Raw genomic sequence first — 17604 nt, forward strand, 5'->3', positions numbered from 1 at the left:
AGTTTGTGGGTTATTCGCTTCGGGGTAAATATAAAATATTTTCCTAAGACTGAGTGCGTATTATATTTTTAGAAATTTCTTCAGCAAACGTATTGAATATAATTGACATGTATTTACAAATCTAAATCATGAGTCTGTTTTGAAATCTTTAAATAAATAGGAACTTCAACACGAATACATAGTGAATCGATTACGTCATTTTTGCAACACATACACATGCACTGAAGATTCCAGCAATCGCCGGTTTGTTAGCCTTTAAACTGACATCTTAAGTATTTTTAACTCTTATCCGGTAATTCCGTCTTTAAATTTTAGGTCGTTTTATATCGAAATTTATTACACTACAGCGAGTAGCTTTTATTTAGCTTTTTTGAAAATAAAAAATGGAATATTTGTAATTGAATATGTTTGACTTTAGCGGTGATATTTTTAACTGCAATACTACAAAACAAATGACACGAACGTATTTTGGGATTTTCAATCATAAAATACAATAAATTTGATAGCCAGCACGCTTTCTATGTTTGAAACTTTTCAAAATCAATTAAGTAATGTCATGCAAGAACAGCTAATACAGTACCTTGAACTACATTGTTGAACTGTATACAATGAAAAACATAAATAAATGGCTGAAGTTTAATGAGGAGTCGTGTAATTTTTGAGCATATCGTTCTTTGTTACTGTACATCACCTAAAATGCAGGAGATAAAGCGAATGAGTCTAGAGCTCGTTTTTTGTAAACTCTTTCTTTTCAGCAGCAGGTTGTATTTTTTTGTAGACCATCTGGTAAGAAGTATGAATTGGCGAGAGCTGCAAATCAGGTTTCAATCCTGTTTTGGGATCTATGTAGTCTGCAAACTTTACTTCCCTCAACAATGTATAGCCGACTCTCTTAACTCCTCTTTGTCCATACGCAGACGTAGCGACTGAAACAACATAATCACAGCCTCTTATTGTAGCAAGCTCAACCAATAATACTTCAATATCTGCCAGTAAACCGCGTCGTCGATATTCTGACTTGACGCATGCCATACCCAGGTAGGCCTACATGTAACGGCTGCAGTTTAAGTCGGCGAACACGTTACCCAATGCAACTTTTACACTTCGAAAATTAGCTGAAAACCTTTCGTTGGCGATAGATTCGCAGTCGTTGGCAGGATCGGTCACATCGTGTATGGTGTTCATTGCAGCGGTGATAAGTTCACCGGTTTCTTTTACAAAAATACCCAGTGAAGCATTGTGTTTCAAATTTTCCTTGGCTGCTACCACGTCCCAATCTCCAATGTCTTCTTTGGTAAGTTTAAATACTTGTCTCCCTGGATGCTGCAAGCTGTAATTTGTTGCGATGAGCTCGTTAATTTGTGGCAAATCATCCTCATTTAAAACTCTGCAAATCAGACCAGGTACAATTTCAACACCTACTTTCAGAAACTTTGCGTCCATAATTAATATTGCTTTTATTTTCCCAGATTGGAAGACAGAAAACGTCCTTCAGTTGGTTTTAAAACATTGAATCCGTAAATACTTTTAACCCAGTTTATTTAGGTACTAAAATATTTGATGAAATTTTTTTTTGCGCATTTGTGAAATATAAAATTTTGTTTTTTTATCTATTAGCGAGTTTTACCACCATAAACAAATCAAATAATTTGACTTTTTTGGAATTAAACATATGTTGACTCGTTCATTTTGGTTAACTTTCTGCTAGTTTTCGTCTCGTTCTAACATTTGTAGCTTTTTTGAGCAAAGCAAATCGTCTTGTAACTTAAGCTTAGCTAAACGTCAATTTCGCTAAGTTGTTAGAATAATGTTGATTGCGAAAGTAAAAAAATCTAGATATAACTTTACCATTCACATATCACAAGTCGCAAAAATGCGTGACACTCATTTCTTCAGCTAAAACATTTGCTCAATCTTTAATTATGGAGGCTTCTTATAAAGGTTCAGGCTGACTTAGCGTCAATATCCTCTTAACCTTTACAAGTTTATTACATCCCTTGATCTTAACAATTTTACTGTAAAAATCCGGTAAACATCTTGACAATGCCAAAAAGTCTTTTAGGTTGTAAGATGTAGCCTACCCATGCTCAATTTTACAAGAACCTTTTTATGCTTTGGTTAGCTTTTTAACCGTCGGCTATTATATATGTGGGTGGCTCAGTGGGAACACACACAAGACATAAAAAGCAACAATACCTAAAGCGGGACAATCTATAAAACCATATAGTATTACGACCAACGACATAATAAAGCCAAATACGCAGTAGGCTAATGTCCGCGACAGAACAAGATCTAAATCGTCTGAGTAATACATAAAACTGTCGTAATAAGTCCGAAATTCACCAGAATGCAGCCTAAGTGGCCAAAATAACGCCTGAAACTGTAGGTAGAGGGTATGGGATCGGGGCCATGGGTCAGATAAATAAGTATTCTTGGAATTGTTGGTTTTTAGGTATTCTTGTGTGTTGCCACTTGGCCACTAGAAGCAATTGATTATCGTAAGGGTTTAGTCGAATATTATTTATTTTCGTAAAGGTCCGGGGATAAATCCGGTAAAATTTCCGACCCGTCAAACTGGGGCGCCAAACGTCGACACCTAAACGGCCGATGCCAGAGCCATGGCCCCCGATCGTCCCATACCCTCTACCTACAATTTCAGGCGTTATTTTGGCCATTTAGGCTGTATTCTGATGACTTTAGGACTTATTCCGTCAGGTTGATGTCTTATTGAGACGATTTAGATCTTGTTCTGTCGCGGATATTGGCCTAATGCGTATTTGGCTTTATTATGTCGTTGGTCTTAATACTATGGTTTCGTAGATTTTTCTGCTTTAGATATTGTAGCATTGTCGCTCTTATTGTGTCATTCCACTGGGCTAGTAGAAGCAATAGCCGACTGTGAAAACGCTAATCAAAGCATAAAAACTTTCCTGTATTAAAATTTAGCACGAGTACATCTCACAACCTAAAAGCCTTTTTGGCATTGTCCAGATGTTTATCGGATTTTTACAGTTTTACTTGAAAAAATTAAGATATATAACCTTATTTTAGAAAAAAAAAACATACTTAAAACACCTCCAAAAGTCACCCAAGTCATTTGTCCGAAAGGCTTATTATTTAGTCAAGTCAAGCCATTCGAAAACAGTAAATCATGTCATTTTTTGAGTCATTTACCTTTCCAGCAATAACGGTGAATCCTTTCGACATTACGTCCACCAGTTTTCTTGGGGAAGGCTTGCATTCCTGGACTTGTGACATCGTAAGGAATGGCACTCTGGAATAATATTTCTGATTATGACGTCATATTAAAATTAAAAAATCAGAATGTTGTTCACAAACCTGTGAAAAATATGAAAAATTAACCAATCAACACTACTAAGCGTTTTTTACCGCGGTAGGCATAATGCAAGTGCAAACCCAACCTTTTTTCAAGTTCGACTTGAAAAGCAAGTTTAAGAAAAAAAAGTATAGGCAACTTTGAAATTGTTTTTATAAAACATCCGACAAATTTGATAGAGCTGAAACATCCTAAATCAATTATTTTTAAAAGTAGGACCAGAATTTTTAGAATAAATATAAAATCAAATAACGGCAAAAACAAGACGAAATTTCCCGAAAATAAATTTTGGCTCATGTAATAAATGTGACTTACTGATATGAATAATTCAGCTTGATAAAAGAAAATCGGAGCGGTTCGATTAGAGCGGTTCTATAGGCCAGAGGCTTTTTTCAAGCCTATCAGACTTTGTCATTTATTTGACAAGCAAATATAGTGTAGACCAGTGGTCGGCAAACTGTGGGCCACGGCCCAAATGTGGGCCGCAGAGCCATTTTTCGTGGGCTGCAAGTTACTTTTGAATAGCTTAGTGTTATCATGTAGTTGTGGGCCGCGTGATAGCCGTACATTTATTGCACTTTCTTTTAAAACTACATGTGGCTTATAAGTTTTATATTGTCTCAGCGTGGTTCTGACCCACGTGCCAAAGAAGTGGTCCTGTTTACCTGTCGATCTATATTTTTGGCCAACTTTAACTATACGTAAACCCAAAATTGTTCGTGCTTCGCGCACATAATACACAATTAGAGCTTCACTGTGTTATTAATTTCCGGGTAATTTCCGTTGTTAACACCGTTATTAAAATCGTCGGCGGTATTTGTAAATAGCAATTATAGAATAAAGCTTTTATTGAAATTGTGATGTAAAAGTGATTAAACTTATAAAAAACAATGGCCTTGTGAAAAAAGGGCGCTGGTCTTAAATCCTAACACTTTTATTTTACAGTAACAAAACGAGCTGTCAAAATTGTGCCACCTCCACCACAAACAAAAGGTTTAAACATTTACCTCTTATACCTACCTACTAAATAAACGAACACCAAAACAAAAAGGCGAAAAGTTGACCTTCTGCCAATTCGCAGTTCTGGCCCACCTCCCTGTGGCGGCACCATACCCCCTTGGTAATGGTTGTCCGGAGGAGGGCCTGAACCATTACTGACACTTCAGACATTGCCGGCCTCTTTTTTGGCCAATGGGAAGACAAAGCCGCTACCCTTTTACATGTTACTTTACTCTTACTTTCTTTGCTTTCTTCCAGTTAGCAAAAAAAAAACAAAAAAAACTTGGAATTACCGTCTGAACTATTTGAAGAAAACAGAGGCCGTTTCTGACTGCCTGTTTCACGTTTTAGTGTTTTTAATCTTTAATTTGAAAAAATGGAGACTCGCTATTGTGTAGAGATAATAAAAACGTGTTTTTTACATTCAGATAACTTCTTATTCGGTACCAAAATATATCGATATTTGCGTATTACACGAAACGTTGGCTACTTTTCCACAAAAAAAAATTATCGTGGTGGCGCATGTTCCCTGGTGGAGACAGGTTTAATAAAGGGCTTGGCTCAGACCATCACTAACCGTGTTGTGCTATTTCCGTCCCTTTTCTTCAGTTGGAAGAATCGAGCCAAAACGATTACTACAACTTACATTCTATCAGCTAAGCTCAGCAGGCGAAGAAAAAAAATAATTTTACGGTATATAGTTATTTGAAAAACGTACTTCTCTTTGCAACAAACTGCAGGTAACTGTATGTTGAGATTTTTTTGTTATTATCTTGGCCTAAATTTTTCAAATGGTTTGCTTTAGTAAATTAATCACAATTTACCAAACTCATTAAAGCAAAACATTTTAGTTAATTTTTGCTACACTTTCGACCAACAAACGAAAGTTTTTTCATACAGTTTATAACCTTAATTTAACATAGAGGTTTTGCATTAAAACAAGCTAATAACACCCGACTGGTGGCTTTTGGGCGCAGCAAATTGCTCCCGTTAAAAGCTTCACTGGATGGGTATGTAGTTGGCAACTCGGTGAAGTGCGTATACTGTCGATTGTTGCTTGTTAGCATCAAGTTTTGGCGGTGAATTAATCTGCACGCAGGAAATCTGATATTGTCAGAATAAAAAATACTGAATAAATTTGAACTGATAAAAATAATGAAAAAAAATTCCCGTTTTTTTTTCGGGGAAATCCCCAGGGATTTATTTTTCAAAAATTCGCGAAATTAAAAAAAAAAAACAAAAAAACTTTAAAGTCGTTTTTTGGCTTTATTTTAGGTGTTGGGGGGTTGAAACTTGACCATGTTGTTTCTACGCCCAAGGCGCATCTACACACCAAGTTTCATCCATATCGGAGAAGGTCGATTTTAAAAAAATGCCAAAAATCGCGTTCTTTTAGATAATTTTTATAAAAAATGTCTATTTTCTCGTTAATTATAAAGAATTGGACTATATAAGTATCACCGTTGGATTCATATTGTCCTAGCGCATCTTCTGTGAAAATTTCAGCACAATCGGAGCAGGTCGAAAGTAATTGGAAAAAAATCGCTGGTATATGCACGTCGAAATTGGCCAATTTTGCCGGTTTAGTCCTATGTTGTAAGATAGGGAATACTGATGATGTGAAATGGGCTATAATAAATAGTCAAGCGTTATATCAAACTGACAAATCTCGTTCTTATAACTATTTTTAGGCTGCGATAAGCTTCATGTCGTCAACCTGTTATTTAGAAGTCGTTTTGGGAAAATTGTTGATTTTGAAATCCAACTTAAGATGAACTGTGTATACCAGAAGTATTTTAACCACCAATCTTAAGAATCCACAAACGCTACTGTTTTTGAGAAAATCTCTTCAGAATGAATAAATGATAATTTGCAGTTTCTCCAAGTGCGTTTGGACAAACTGCAAATATTTCGGCTGGCTAAAAAAATTATTTTTTTTTTTTTTATTTTCTAGTATAAAACAAAATGTTATTTTTCTAATATATTTTTTTGAAGTTTCTTTTTAATTTTCAAGTTAGGTTTTTTTCGAAGATCTCTTAATTTCTTTAGCCGAGTTGTTATTTGTAGGCGCGATGTTTGTAACTTTGTATAGTATTCTGCCACATCCAGACAAACACGTTGTTGGTTTGTGAAACACCGTATTCAGTGCTTTCCACTCGTTCCAATGTAGGATAACTAACAACAATCAACCTGCAACCAACTAACTATAATGACAGTTGACTTACTTACGAGCAAGCAGTCTTCTTCCAATCGCCCAACGAAGTTCAAACAAAGCTCGAAGCTGCTTAACTTCCTAGATCGAACAAGCTCACCCAAGGTTTAGGGCTTGCCGGCTTGCCGATAGGTCAAGCAGCACTTAGCCAATCTTGAAGAAGACACCTTTAAACCTTAAATTTCGTTTTAAGTAATCCTCGATTAAACTTTCGTTTGTTGGTTGGCGACGAATAGCTTAGTTTCTCAATAAATGGAACTAAACAGTGAGAATTCAAAGTTGTTATTTTCGTTTCTATTGTTTTTGACATTTATATTTTTGCAGAAGCCGCTTTTAAGTTTGAAGCAAATGATGATGTGTCAGTTGACTAAAAAGTTAAAACAAACACTTTTAATTTTACTTTTAAACGTTACTTTTGAAGTCTACAATGTAATGGGCGTATATCTTTAATTAATGGGCCGTATAACAGCTTATTATTATATTTTATTTTTTTATTTTAACCAGTAATAATCGCGCCTCGGATAAACCTCATCAGCTACGATATCGCCTCTGTACAAAGTCAAACTCACTTCGTTTACTTTTTTAGGCAAGAAACTCAGGTCAAAATTATTGGTATTAAAAACCACCAAAAGTTTTACCCATGCTAATGCTTTAAGCTACCGATTATTAGAGTGAATATGGGAAAGCTACAACCTCCGGACAACCGTTTCATCCAACAAGGGAGAGGTACGGAATCCATATGAAGGGGAGGCGCCGCGCAGGGTTTAATGGATATAGTGGTTGTTGGGCACCTATTTAGCGGACAAAAACATATTTTTCGTTAACAAGTAATCTGCGTTTAAACTTTCGTTTGTTGGTTGATTCTCGTTAAAATATAAATCAAAATAACATTATTATGAAAATTACAACGCTTCACGTAAGCGACGACCCAGTGTTTGTTTTTAACTGCAGAACATATCTGCAGATGCAAGAAATAATTAAAGACTCATTGCAATGTCCCACTCAACGGTTTAAGTTTTTTTTTTTTTTTTTTTTTTTTTCAAAGAGCCGAGAAGCTCTTAATTTTTTTTAGGCAAAGTCGGCAAACTGTGGGCCGCAGAGCCAATTTTAGTGGGCCGTGAGTCAGTTTTCAATTGCTCAGTTTTATAATGTATTTGTGGGCCGCGTGATAGTCGTGCATTCATTGCACTTCTTTTCCTCTTTCTTAGTTGGTGTGGCGTATAATTTTTAAATTGGCTCAGCTTAGAAAGGCCCACGTTCTAAATGTGGGAGCCTGTCCAACTATATTTTTTGCCGACTTAAACTGTAAGTAATTGAAGATTTTTGCGCTTCGCGCGTATATTCTTCGTTTTATAGTATGTTTAACATTATGATATGGCAGTGTTTTGGGCACCAAGGCGCCGTATTATATTTAACTTTCAAATCAAATATCCCGAATCCGCCCCTGTTTTCGTAGTGGTTTTACGTAGTGGGCCTTCAGTAGCTCTAAAAAGAGTACTTTGGGCCGCGACAAACTGCACAACGACGACAGTCTCCAAACCGTGGTGTAATAACGCCAAATTCATACAGTACACACAAGTGAACGATAGTACGAAGCACGGTTTCTAAACAAGAAAGTAAACTTCTAAGCAACGAACATAAACGACAAATGTATTCACAGAGTAAATTCAACTTACCTATTATTTTTGCGACGCAGGTCTATTCAAATTCATAGAAGGTCTATTCAATTTCAGTTTTTTACAATTATATTTTTTTATCTAAGTTTGCTAAATACATATTTCAACAATTAGTAACTTAGCAAGGTCCAGCACAGCTTACTTTACAAACTTATTTGGCAAGTGAACGGCAAACATAGCAATTCAGATAACAAAGACAATTCCGAAACCATTATTACGCCGGGTTACTGTTACGTATAGGCTAGTAAACAACAAGACTGCTATAACATGAACGTGGAGATGTAACATTATAGTGTTATTAAAACATATTTTAACCATCTTATTGACTAGCTTAAGGGTTTCTTTGGTAAATGGTCATATAAGGTTTTTAAGACATGTTGTTGTTACTTTTTCACGACAAACTGCAGTATGTTTTCTAAACGGCGATCAGTTAGAGCTGTTTTAATATAACTCTCAAACTCGACCCCGTTTACTCGTCGCGTCGATGGTGTAACGGTTAGCATTGGTGCCTTCCAAGCACTAGTTCCGGGTTCGACTCCCGGTCGACGCAATTTTAAGAAAACTTTTCTTTTAGCAGTGTACAAAGTTATACGTTAACAATTTTAAAGTAAGTAAAATAATATATCGTGGTTTTCTCAAATACGCTCGTTACTACAAGCAGACATATTTCGCCTCGAGATTACTCATTTTACCCAAAGAGCTACATTTTTAAATGTTAAAAACTTTACCCAATTAACACATTGTAAGGAACCCAGTCATAAGAAGTAAATAAGACAACATCACAGTCGTAATAAAACACAGTTCGGAATAATACAAAAATAGGACTAATACTGTCGTAATAACGTATAAATTGAATAAATCCTAAATCCGTCGGAATAAGACCCATATAAATGGCCAGAATCAGGCCTATACAACCTTTTTTACCAAACCCCTACCCCACTCCTAACTTCCCTTATAGTTTCAACCTCAACCACATTTGTAACCTCCACCATTACCCCCCAAACAGGGGAAAAATGCGGTGCCAATATTGCGGACCCGGTCAAACTAGGGCATCCAAACGTTCGATACAAGACCGACGGCCCCCGATCGTCCCATACCCTGCACCTACAGTTTCAGGCATTATTTTGGACTTTTAGACCTTATTCCGGTGGATTATGACGTATTCCGACAGGTTCTGTATTTCGAAATCGTGATACCTTTATGTAAGCTATCGGGTCGATTTGGAAAAAAATGTAAAGTGTCGGACATCTCTAGTTCATAGCATACCCGTAAAAATGTTTAGGCAAAGCGCAACCTGTGTTTTTGCAAAAAGTTTTACAAATAGCGCAGTTATTTTATTATTCTATTTTTAGTCACAAAGTTTCAGCTGGTTATTTTTTGCAGGCGAAACTAACTATGGCCTGGTTAAATATTTGCGGACGCATTTGGGCGCAAGGCACATGCTGCGGGAAGTATTCAAATATTGAACTTTGGCTGTTTGCCTAAATAGTTTACAATGTGCTTATGAAGGTTGCGGAGTGACCTATTCTGTCCATCTCTTTTTTGCTTACAACTGTAACGGGATATGGCTGTGATATTCTGGTGGTTACGAGTATTTTTAATTTGGGGAGTGGTTGCTTTTTTAACTTTCTTTACCATTGCCTTTTACAAAAACAATAATGGTAACGTTGTTTTTAACTCTTGTTGTTTTCAGATATTTTTTTTAAGGTGAATTAAAGTTAGCATTAAACTCGTTATCAAGAATGGGCGGCTCTCATACCACTCATGTTGCAAATGGGTTCTCAGAAGCAATTGAAGCGAGAGTAACAGTCGACAGGCGTTATACCATGAAGACCAAAATTAGCAACAAAATTGGTGTCGGTTACGGACCGGCTGAAGGAACACATGGTAAAGATCAGTGGATAAACCTACAGATATTTTAGTTGAAATTGTAGCGAATCAGCGTCTGTATTTGTTATTTACAGTACTGTGTTTATTGTGCGTGTGCTAAAGTCTGCTAAAGTCTTTCTGGCGTGTTTCCTGTGCGCTGCATCCTGCTAGTTAACTGGCCAGTTTTAATCCTCAACGCATTCGCTTTGAATGCAACGTTAGTCAAAGTGTCCTTTCTACTGCACTACAGTCAACAGATGCATGCCTTACTTGTGAGACGTGTTTGCGAACTATGCTGAATTATGTGAATGTACAATAAATCTATAAGCGACCTGACAGTATGCTCCTTAAATTACAATGGCAGTTTGTTTTAGTTTCGATTAAGTGGAGTCAGATAGCACGGTGGTCATGTCTCACCTGTTGAAATATACATTGGAGACCCCGACTGAGATATGAACACGCAATTAAACCCTTCTGATTTAAATTTTATGCATACTGTCAGGTTGCATAGAAAGTATGTATTCATTTGGTTTGCTAGCGCAGTTTTTCGCTTGTAAGTATTTTTAAGCTACGCCGATCAGTTATGATTTGTTAAAACGTTTGTTAACAAGTGTATGCCAGCGTTATTGCTTGTTAAATTGATATTTCATTAGCCGTAATGCAGAGAAAAATCGTTTGACGCTTTAAATTAGTGGTTACGCAAGACTGTTATAGTTATTGTTGCGAAATTATGGCCCTTTTTTGGTAAAGTTTTAAAGGTGAAAATATTACGATCGAGGTTGAACACCTCTCGTGATATCTAATCTCAAAACCAATAAACGGATAGATTCTATCTCAACCAGCACTTACAGAAGTCGTTACTTCGAAAGTGTCAAGGCCACTGCGGCTACTGTCTCTGATCACGTGTTATGGTGATTGATCTTTTATATCTCACCCAAAATAACCTGATCACTTTGTCTGAAATTCCTGCGTCACTTAACCGTTATGATTTATAAGAAGGAAAACAGAGCAGAAGGCCAAACCTTGTTGCCAATTCCCAACATAACGCGAGATTTATCTCATTTTGTGACTGCAAGCGAAAATGCTCTGGGTATTATAAACCCATGATTGCTAAGGCCTTTGATGCCTCATTTACCTTTCAGACGGTGTGAGATAACCGTCATATAGCCCACATGAAGTTACTAGCATGCAGAGAGTAACTTTCTAGAATAACCTTTTGCGCCAAGGTTATTATGTCTGCTTTAGGGAACCCATCTAATGTGGACTAGGCGATGTAATTTGTTTTCGCGTTTTTGAGATTAGCACCTTGCCCCTTTTAATTGGTATTCTAGAGCAAAAGACTCTTAAGCAACTAACTTCAGTTTTGCGATTTGAAATTAGAATTGCGTTTTAAGACGATCATTTTCTGCATTATAGGCTATTCAAAAGTGTTTTGCATTGTTGTTCATTGTGCCTTTCAAGTACCATTTCAGACGTTACATCGTGTCGTACAACCAGCTACCCCTGGAGTTGTTCGTGGGCCGCCAAGACAAGGAATTCATGAACCCTCTTCGCTCTATTGAACACCACGGTTCCCAACACGTGCTGTTTCCATATTGCACAAATGTCCGACGTTCTGCGTTTGTTGGTCGACTTCTGATCGGATCCTGGGAAGATTTTAAAGAAGAAGCGCGGCTCAACGAACTGCTAGGAACTTTTTTTGTGTTCCTGGGGGAAGGCGGATGGTGTAGCGAATCAGCGTCTGTATTTGTTATTTACAGTACTGTGTTTATTGTGCGTGTGCTAAAGTCTGCTAAAGTCTTTCTGGCGTGTTTCCTGTGCGCTGCATCCTGCTAGTTAACTGGCCAGTTTTAATCCTCAACGCATTCGCTTTGAATGCAACGTTAGTCAAAGTGTCCTTTCTACTGCACTACAGTCAACAGATGCATGCCTTACTTGTGAGACGTGTTTGCGAACTATGCTGAATTATGTGAATGTACAATAAATCTATAAGCGACCTGACAGTATGCTCCTTAAATTACAATGGCAGTTTGTTTTAGTTTCGATTAAGTGGAGTCAGATAGCACGGTGGTCATGTCTCACCTGTTGAAATATACAAAATAATCGAACTACAAAAAAATGAAAGTTTGGTTGTACAACAGCCTATCGGTGCTGTAAACAAATAAGTATAAAATTAATTTGGGTTAAGTCAGGCGGTAATATATTAAGACAACTATTCGTTTTAAAAAATAGCAACTCATATTTTCTTTGTCTAGTTATTTTCCAAGCAAGGCAATTCCAACAAATTGAGAAAATTGATAAGCAGTGTTGGGGGGGGGGGGGGGCACTTGCTCCCCTGGAATTTCAAAATGCGATTACCGGTATTAGTATTAGTTGTAAGTGTAATATTGTATTACTTATGAAGGTTAAAATCCATCGCCCCCAGTGGCGTATCCAAGAAAGGTGGGGGTTCTTACGCCCATTTTTGTAGGTAATATTATCGTTTTATGTTCGTTGTTGTCATGGTTTAACAAACAGTTCGAAGCGGCGTGCTTTTTAAAATAATTCCGTCACTCGTCTTAAGCTATTGCGAAACTAAATCGAGCGCAAAACGCCGTTTTCGCCTTGTGTTTGGTCATCCACAAAGGCTGGTTAGTTTTCTCTTTCGTTATTCGTTTAGGTTGGCTGATCCGCAAGTATGTATTCGACTAAGTCAAACCTTCTTTCTTTTTTCTCGCTAGAAAAAAGTCTAGTTAGGCGCAGTTAATGTTCCTCGCTGTTCGGTCTCTGCGCAAATATCCCAAGTTGGTGTAACATCGGCATTTGTGTAACTCAGTGTTGTCAAATTGGGGTGCGCGGTCCTTTTGGGGTCCGCTATAACTTTTCCAAACCAAGCTTAACAAACACAATAATAGTAACTATGCCGTACATAGACCTCAAAGAAGCTAGTGCACCCGACCCTGTGATAGCAATTAAAAACAACGTGTTATTTTGTGTTTATTTGTGTATATTTTCAAGAAGACGAAGACCGTAAGCAATTTAAAAAAAAAACTGAACGTTGAATTATAAAAAGCCAATATTGGCAAAATAAAATCAAGGAAATGCTTATTCATAACCCATTGAATTCCTGACAATATTTTACACAGCTGTTACTCAAAACTAAACATGTAGCAAGTTAAATGTTTGCGTGTATAAAATTAAAGAAAAATAAGCTAGCTAGTCATTTTCATTTCTCTAAATCAGTGGTTCTTAAATTTTTTTGGAAAAATTACGCAACAGTTTGCTAGCATTTTTTTAGAATTACTCACGGTCCCCTTAAAAATATACACAAAATACCACGTTGTTTCTAATGGTATCAAATTGGACTGGCGAACTTGCAGTCTTATATAGGCTTGTTGATACTGTATTTTGCTAACGAACTCGAAATCATTTGATTTGAGTGAAGCGCAATCTGTAAAAAGTAATTCTCATTAGCACAACGCAATATTAAGACGTCACATTGCACAATTTAATTCAAAACATGGAATTAAGTGAACTAACAACTAATCGTAGATTGTGATGAGGAGCGCAAACACGTTGGAATTAAGTTAGCGCAATGGCACTTTGCGCGTATAGGTCGAGCCTGAGTTTTTTGTTTATTTTTTGCCACGAAATTAAGTCTATGTACGACAAAGTTATTATTATTCTGTTTGTTAAACTTGGTTTGGAAAAGTAAGTTGCCTGAAAATTTTATTGTCAAAAATGTTCTTCAGGAGCGTCGTGTTAATTTTTTATTAGGTGCTTCGCGGTCCCAGAAAATTGTCTCGCGGACCCCATAAGGACCGCGGACCCCAGTTTGAGAACCACCGCTCTGAATGATTCGTGTAGTTTAGCTACAAAAGACAACTCAAGTCATTTGAACAGAAGTTGGTGTCGGAAGTCATTAAGAAACTGTAACTATCTGTTTTATTTTAGAATTTAGAAGAACCGACTCATATGAATATCTTCACCAACATCCAGGATTCGTCAAAATCAAACCTGGACAATTTCTAGCTTTTCGAATGTCTGGTTGCGACGGATCAGTCTACGTTTCCATAAAATCCTGTTCGATAGAGATTGCTGATAATTTTCCAATGGAGAATGATTATAGCATTATCGTGGATGCCGATGGAGGGGTGCAGAACACAAAATACGGAAAAATATGGGTTGATATAAAGGGCACCAATCATTATAAGCCAAGTTTGCTTCAAAAGTAGTTTCTGTAATCCAAGTAGAATTGTACATATTATATAACGAAGTAAAACCATATGTCCTAGCAAAACGCAATTATGTATTACAACAATCAATCTTTTTGACAATTTGTTTACTACGAATAAAGCAAATTATTGACTCCCTTGGTCAGGATTTTTTTTAAATAAATGGAATGCATGGTTATAAGGTTTTATTCAGGGACAAGTTTAAAAGGAGGATGTTTCAAATTTAAATTATGGCGGTACTTTAGTGATAAAGCACGTTATTTATACTCAAAAGAAGAATTTTGCATCATATCATTTATTTTTTTATCCGAAGAAAATAAAAGAAAAGGCGATTCCCCGACACGGATGTAAATGTTATTGTGCAAAGCAATTATTAGGTTATAAAAAGTAATCTATTTACAACAACCAATACATACAGATAAACGTGTGTACTGTGTATATTCAAAATTACCAATATACCCACTGAAAACGGCATTTTGATGCACTTTGGGTTTAATGGTTGTCATCAAACATGTTTAAAAAACAAATAATAGACAGTATTAAATAAGCTAAAGACTTTCAAAAAACTCTTTCATCGTTCCATACTTTTGATATTCCACAACAATCAGGAGAGTTGGATTTTAACTATGGTCACTATAGCAAGGTATTATGTATGGGTGTAAAAAAGTTGATTTTGTCTATCAAGAAATTGGTGATTAATCAAGTTACGTGATGTAGTTTAAAATCCGGGCCCTAATATAAAAACATGTCACGTCTGATAAAATATAGCCACGTGTTAAATATTCCATTATCTTGGAAGCTGAAGAAAAAATCCTACATATTTGATATTTAACACAACAAAATACAACTATTTGCTCGGTCATAGTCAATAACAAATTAACTGTAAAGCGGTATTTCGAACTGACACTTTGGCTTTTTTTTAAATGACGTATTTTCCGTCATAAAAATAGTGGTAGAAAGTCTTGACTATTTTAAAGGCTGCTTTAATAAATATATAATTTAATTAAACTGGATGAGTGCGAACTTTTTGCGGAAATTGACAAAAAACTTGCTCTTTAATAAAAGAAGAAACTACAGAACAAAGAGTATTTTGGTGAAAACAATTTGCAGAATAAGTGAAGCTGAGCAAAGCAAAACGATTGTAAAAATTACACAAAAGGCCAACTTGCATTTTACCATCGCTAGTCAGCTAAAAATCCCAACTTGTTTCTCGCCAGGTGGCAGTGTAGCACCATATATTTCATGTGTCTTGCTTCGTATATTACCCACTGGAACTGATACGCGTTTCGTTATACAACGTTGCAATGACATTACCGACGCATTCTATGTTTGTTTTTGTTGAAAAGTCGATAAAACAGATTTCAAATATAAAATATACAAGAAACTCGCAACTCATAAAGTAAGTGGGATCACTACAAGTGGCTTTTAGCCTCAACTGGCTTTCGGTCATCATTTTACTTCGTTAGGTGTTTTTTAAGTTCACCCGTCTTTTTCTATTTTGTTTTTTATTTCACCCGAACCCGAATGTAAAAGACCCTAACACTAAATTTAAAACTTTTTTTTACAGGGTTTCTTAACTGGTGGGTCACGAGCAGAGGTCTTACTACTTTACTTGAACAATGCATTATATTTGAAATTTAAAGTGTACCGCTATTTGCTAGTTAAACACAAATAATATATTATGGTTGTTAACTTGGCGGGAATTAATGGCGAAGGTCAAGTTTTGGTGTTGTAGATTTGCAAATGTGTGCCCTAACTTTTTAGTGTTCCACAAGCTAAAACAGTTAAGAAGGGTAGTCAAATTGCCTGATCTAAGTAGCTCATAAGATAAAGAAATAGAGTGCGTTTGAATTCATCCCGCCGCGATTATCATGTGGATTTTCATCCCGCCACTTGTGTTTATTTATGTCTGAACGATGATGCAGGTTTGAATCATAGTTAATATCGCTTTGTAATTTTACTCATTTTGTTAAACTCTAGTCAATAATATAAATATTAGCGGGTCGGACGACCAGAGTTTTTTTTTCCAATCATATATAGTGCACCACAATAAAAAAATGCGAACTATCGGGAAATGGTAACTACTGGTCATCTCTAGGTGTCCTATTCAAGCTACACAACACGCTTTTGTCCACTATAGGAACGGTTTTAAGGCCGTCTTATACTTTGCGAAAACCAGTCTTTTGACCTTACGGCGATTTATAGAGCCCTTGGTTAAAGAGGAGTAACTGACTTTTCCTGTCTGTCTCGCGCGTAGAATAGACAAAAGACACGCGTGTTATTACAAAACACCTACGCTTTGTAAGCCCGGCCATTTAATCGCTCCGACCCTTTCAATTCACGCTTTACCGTAAATAGCTGCCGGCAACCGAACACCGTTCTTAGGGCGACGGTATAATAGGATTGCTCTCCGAAGGGGCTCTGCTAGGGTCGGCACATTACGTGTTTAACATTCATAATCGTAAACAAGACAATACTTTTCGGTGTATTGCGCGTCGCATATTGTCCGCTACATAATAATGCCGGCCGGTTGCACTAATGCCGGCCGGTTGCAATTGCCCGGTACATTACATAAAAGAGACCATTTGTGTTTTCTGGGCCTTAACACCAGCCACCTATACTGTTCAGTATCAGTATACAACATTTAGATTTGTTCAAACACATTTACGACTATGGTATTCCATTCGTCGTATTATAAAGTTAATATAAACAAGTTAACATTTTTATACGCTGACTACAAAATGACTTTTGGCCGCGACTGTTGCTTCCAAAATAGCTCTGTGTGTCCTTGAGGCCCCTGATGCTCTTACCCAGGGGGGGTCAGTATTACTTTTTAGGAATTTATAAAGTTTTACAAACAGTCGTTACTGACGTGTGACTATCACTTGGTTTTGAAGTTCCTAAATACCTAAATGTTTTTAAACTTTCCACCTTAAAACCGAAATTAAGTTGTTGGTCAAGAAAGTACATTGTCGGTCATAATGCAAAAATAAAGAATGCAACCATTTTCCTCACCCTGCTAAACACGCAAGCTTGGGGTTTAAAATTAAATTGTTTTGTTCAATCCCATTACAAAAAATGTTGGGAAAAGGTATACGCTTATGATAAATCATTGGTTTTGTATTGTTTTGCAATGTGTTTCCTAAATTTACGTTTAAGACACTAATATTAAACATTTATAAAACAAACAATCAGCGTGTTTTGATAGATTTGTAATAATTACTATAATATTTTTAGTGTTAATTGGTTGTACTTGTCAGCAAAGCGTTTAGGGCTGCAATCATATCATTTTAACCA

At 36.5% G+C, this 17604-nt stretch overlaps 1 protein-coding gene and 2 non-coding genes across 3 annotated transcripts; 2 read left to right on the top strand and 1 right to left on the bottom strand.

Annotated features, from left to right (window-relative positions):
• Nucleotides 1-6972: 6972 nt before the first annotated feature.
• Nucleotides 6973-7109, bottom strand: LOC146146292 (U4 spliceosomal RNA). Its single transcript, XR_014500065.1, has one exon. It is a non-coding gene; the product is annotated as a U4 spliceosomal RNA (small nuclear RNA).
• Nucleotides 7110-8702: 1593 nt separating this feature from the next.
• On the top strand, nucleotides 8703-8774 carry Trnag-ucc (transfer RNA glycine (anticodon UCC)). Its single transcript has one exon. It is a non-coding gene; the product is annotated as a tRNA-Gly (tRNA).
• A 1192-nt stretch (nucleotides 8775-9966) lies between these two features.
• Nucleotides 9967-14307, top strand: LOC146146294 (uncharacterized). Its single transcript, XM_083390708.1, has 2 exons — nucleotides 9967-10111; nucleotides 14027-14307. Exons 1-2 carry the CDS (start codon nucleotides 9967-9969, stop codon nucleotides 14305-14307), a joined length of 426 nt encoding a protein of 141 aa, XP_083246834.1.
• Nucleotides 14308-17604: the final 3297 nt, after the last annotated feature.

This window comes from Ascidiella aspersa, chromosome 5, assembly GCF_963924565.1.
Source record: "Ascidiella aspersa chromosome 5, kaAscAspe10.2, whole genome shotgun sequence".
Lineage (NCBI taxonomy): Eukaryota > Metazoa > Chordata > Ascidiacea > Phlebobranchia > Ascidiidae > Ascidiella > Ascidiella aspersa.

What these genes read in the sequence shown, in the direction of transcription:
- LOC146146294 (XM_083390708.1), top strand. Translation starts at nt 9,967, where the DNA reads ATGGGCGGCTCTCATACCACTCATGTTGCAAATGGGTTCTCAGAAGCA. An exon ending in ACCGGCTGAAGGAACACATG is followed by an intron (nt 10,112 to 14,026) that starts GTAAAGATCAGT and finishes GTTTTATTTTAG; the next exon opens with AATTTAGAAGAACCGACTCA.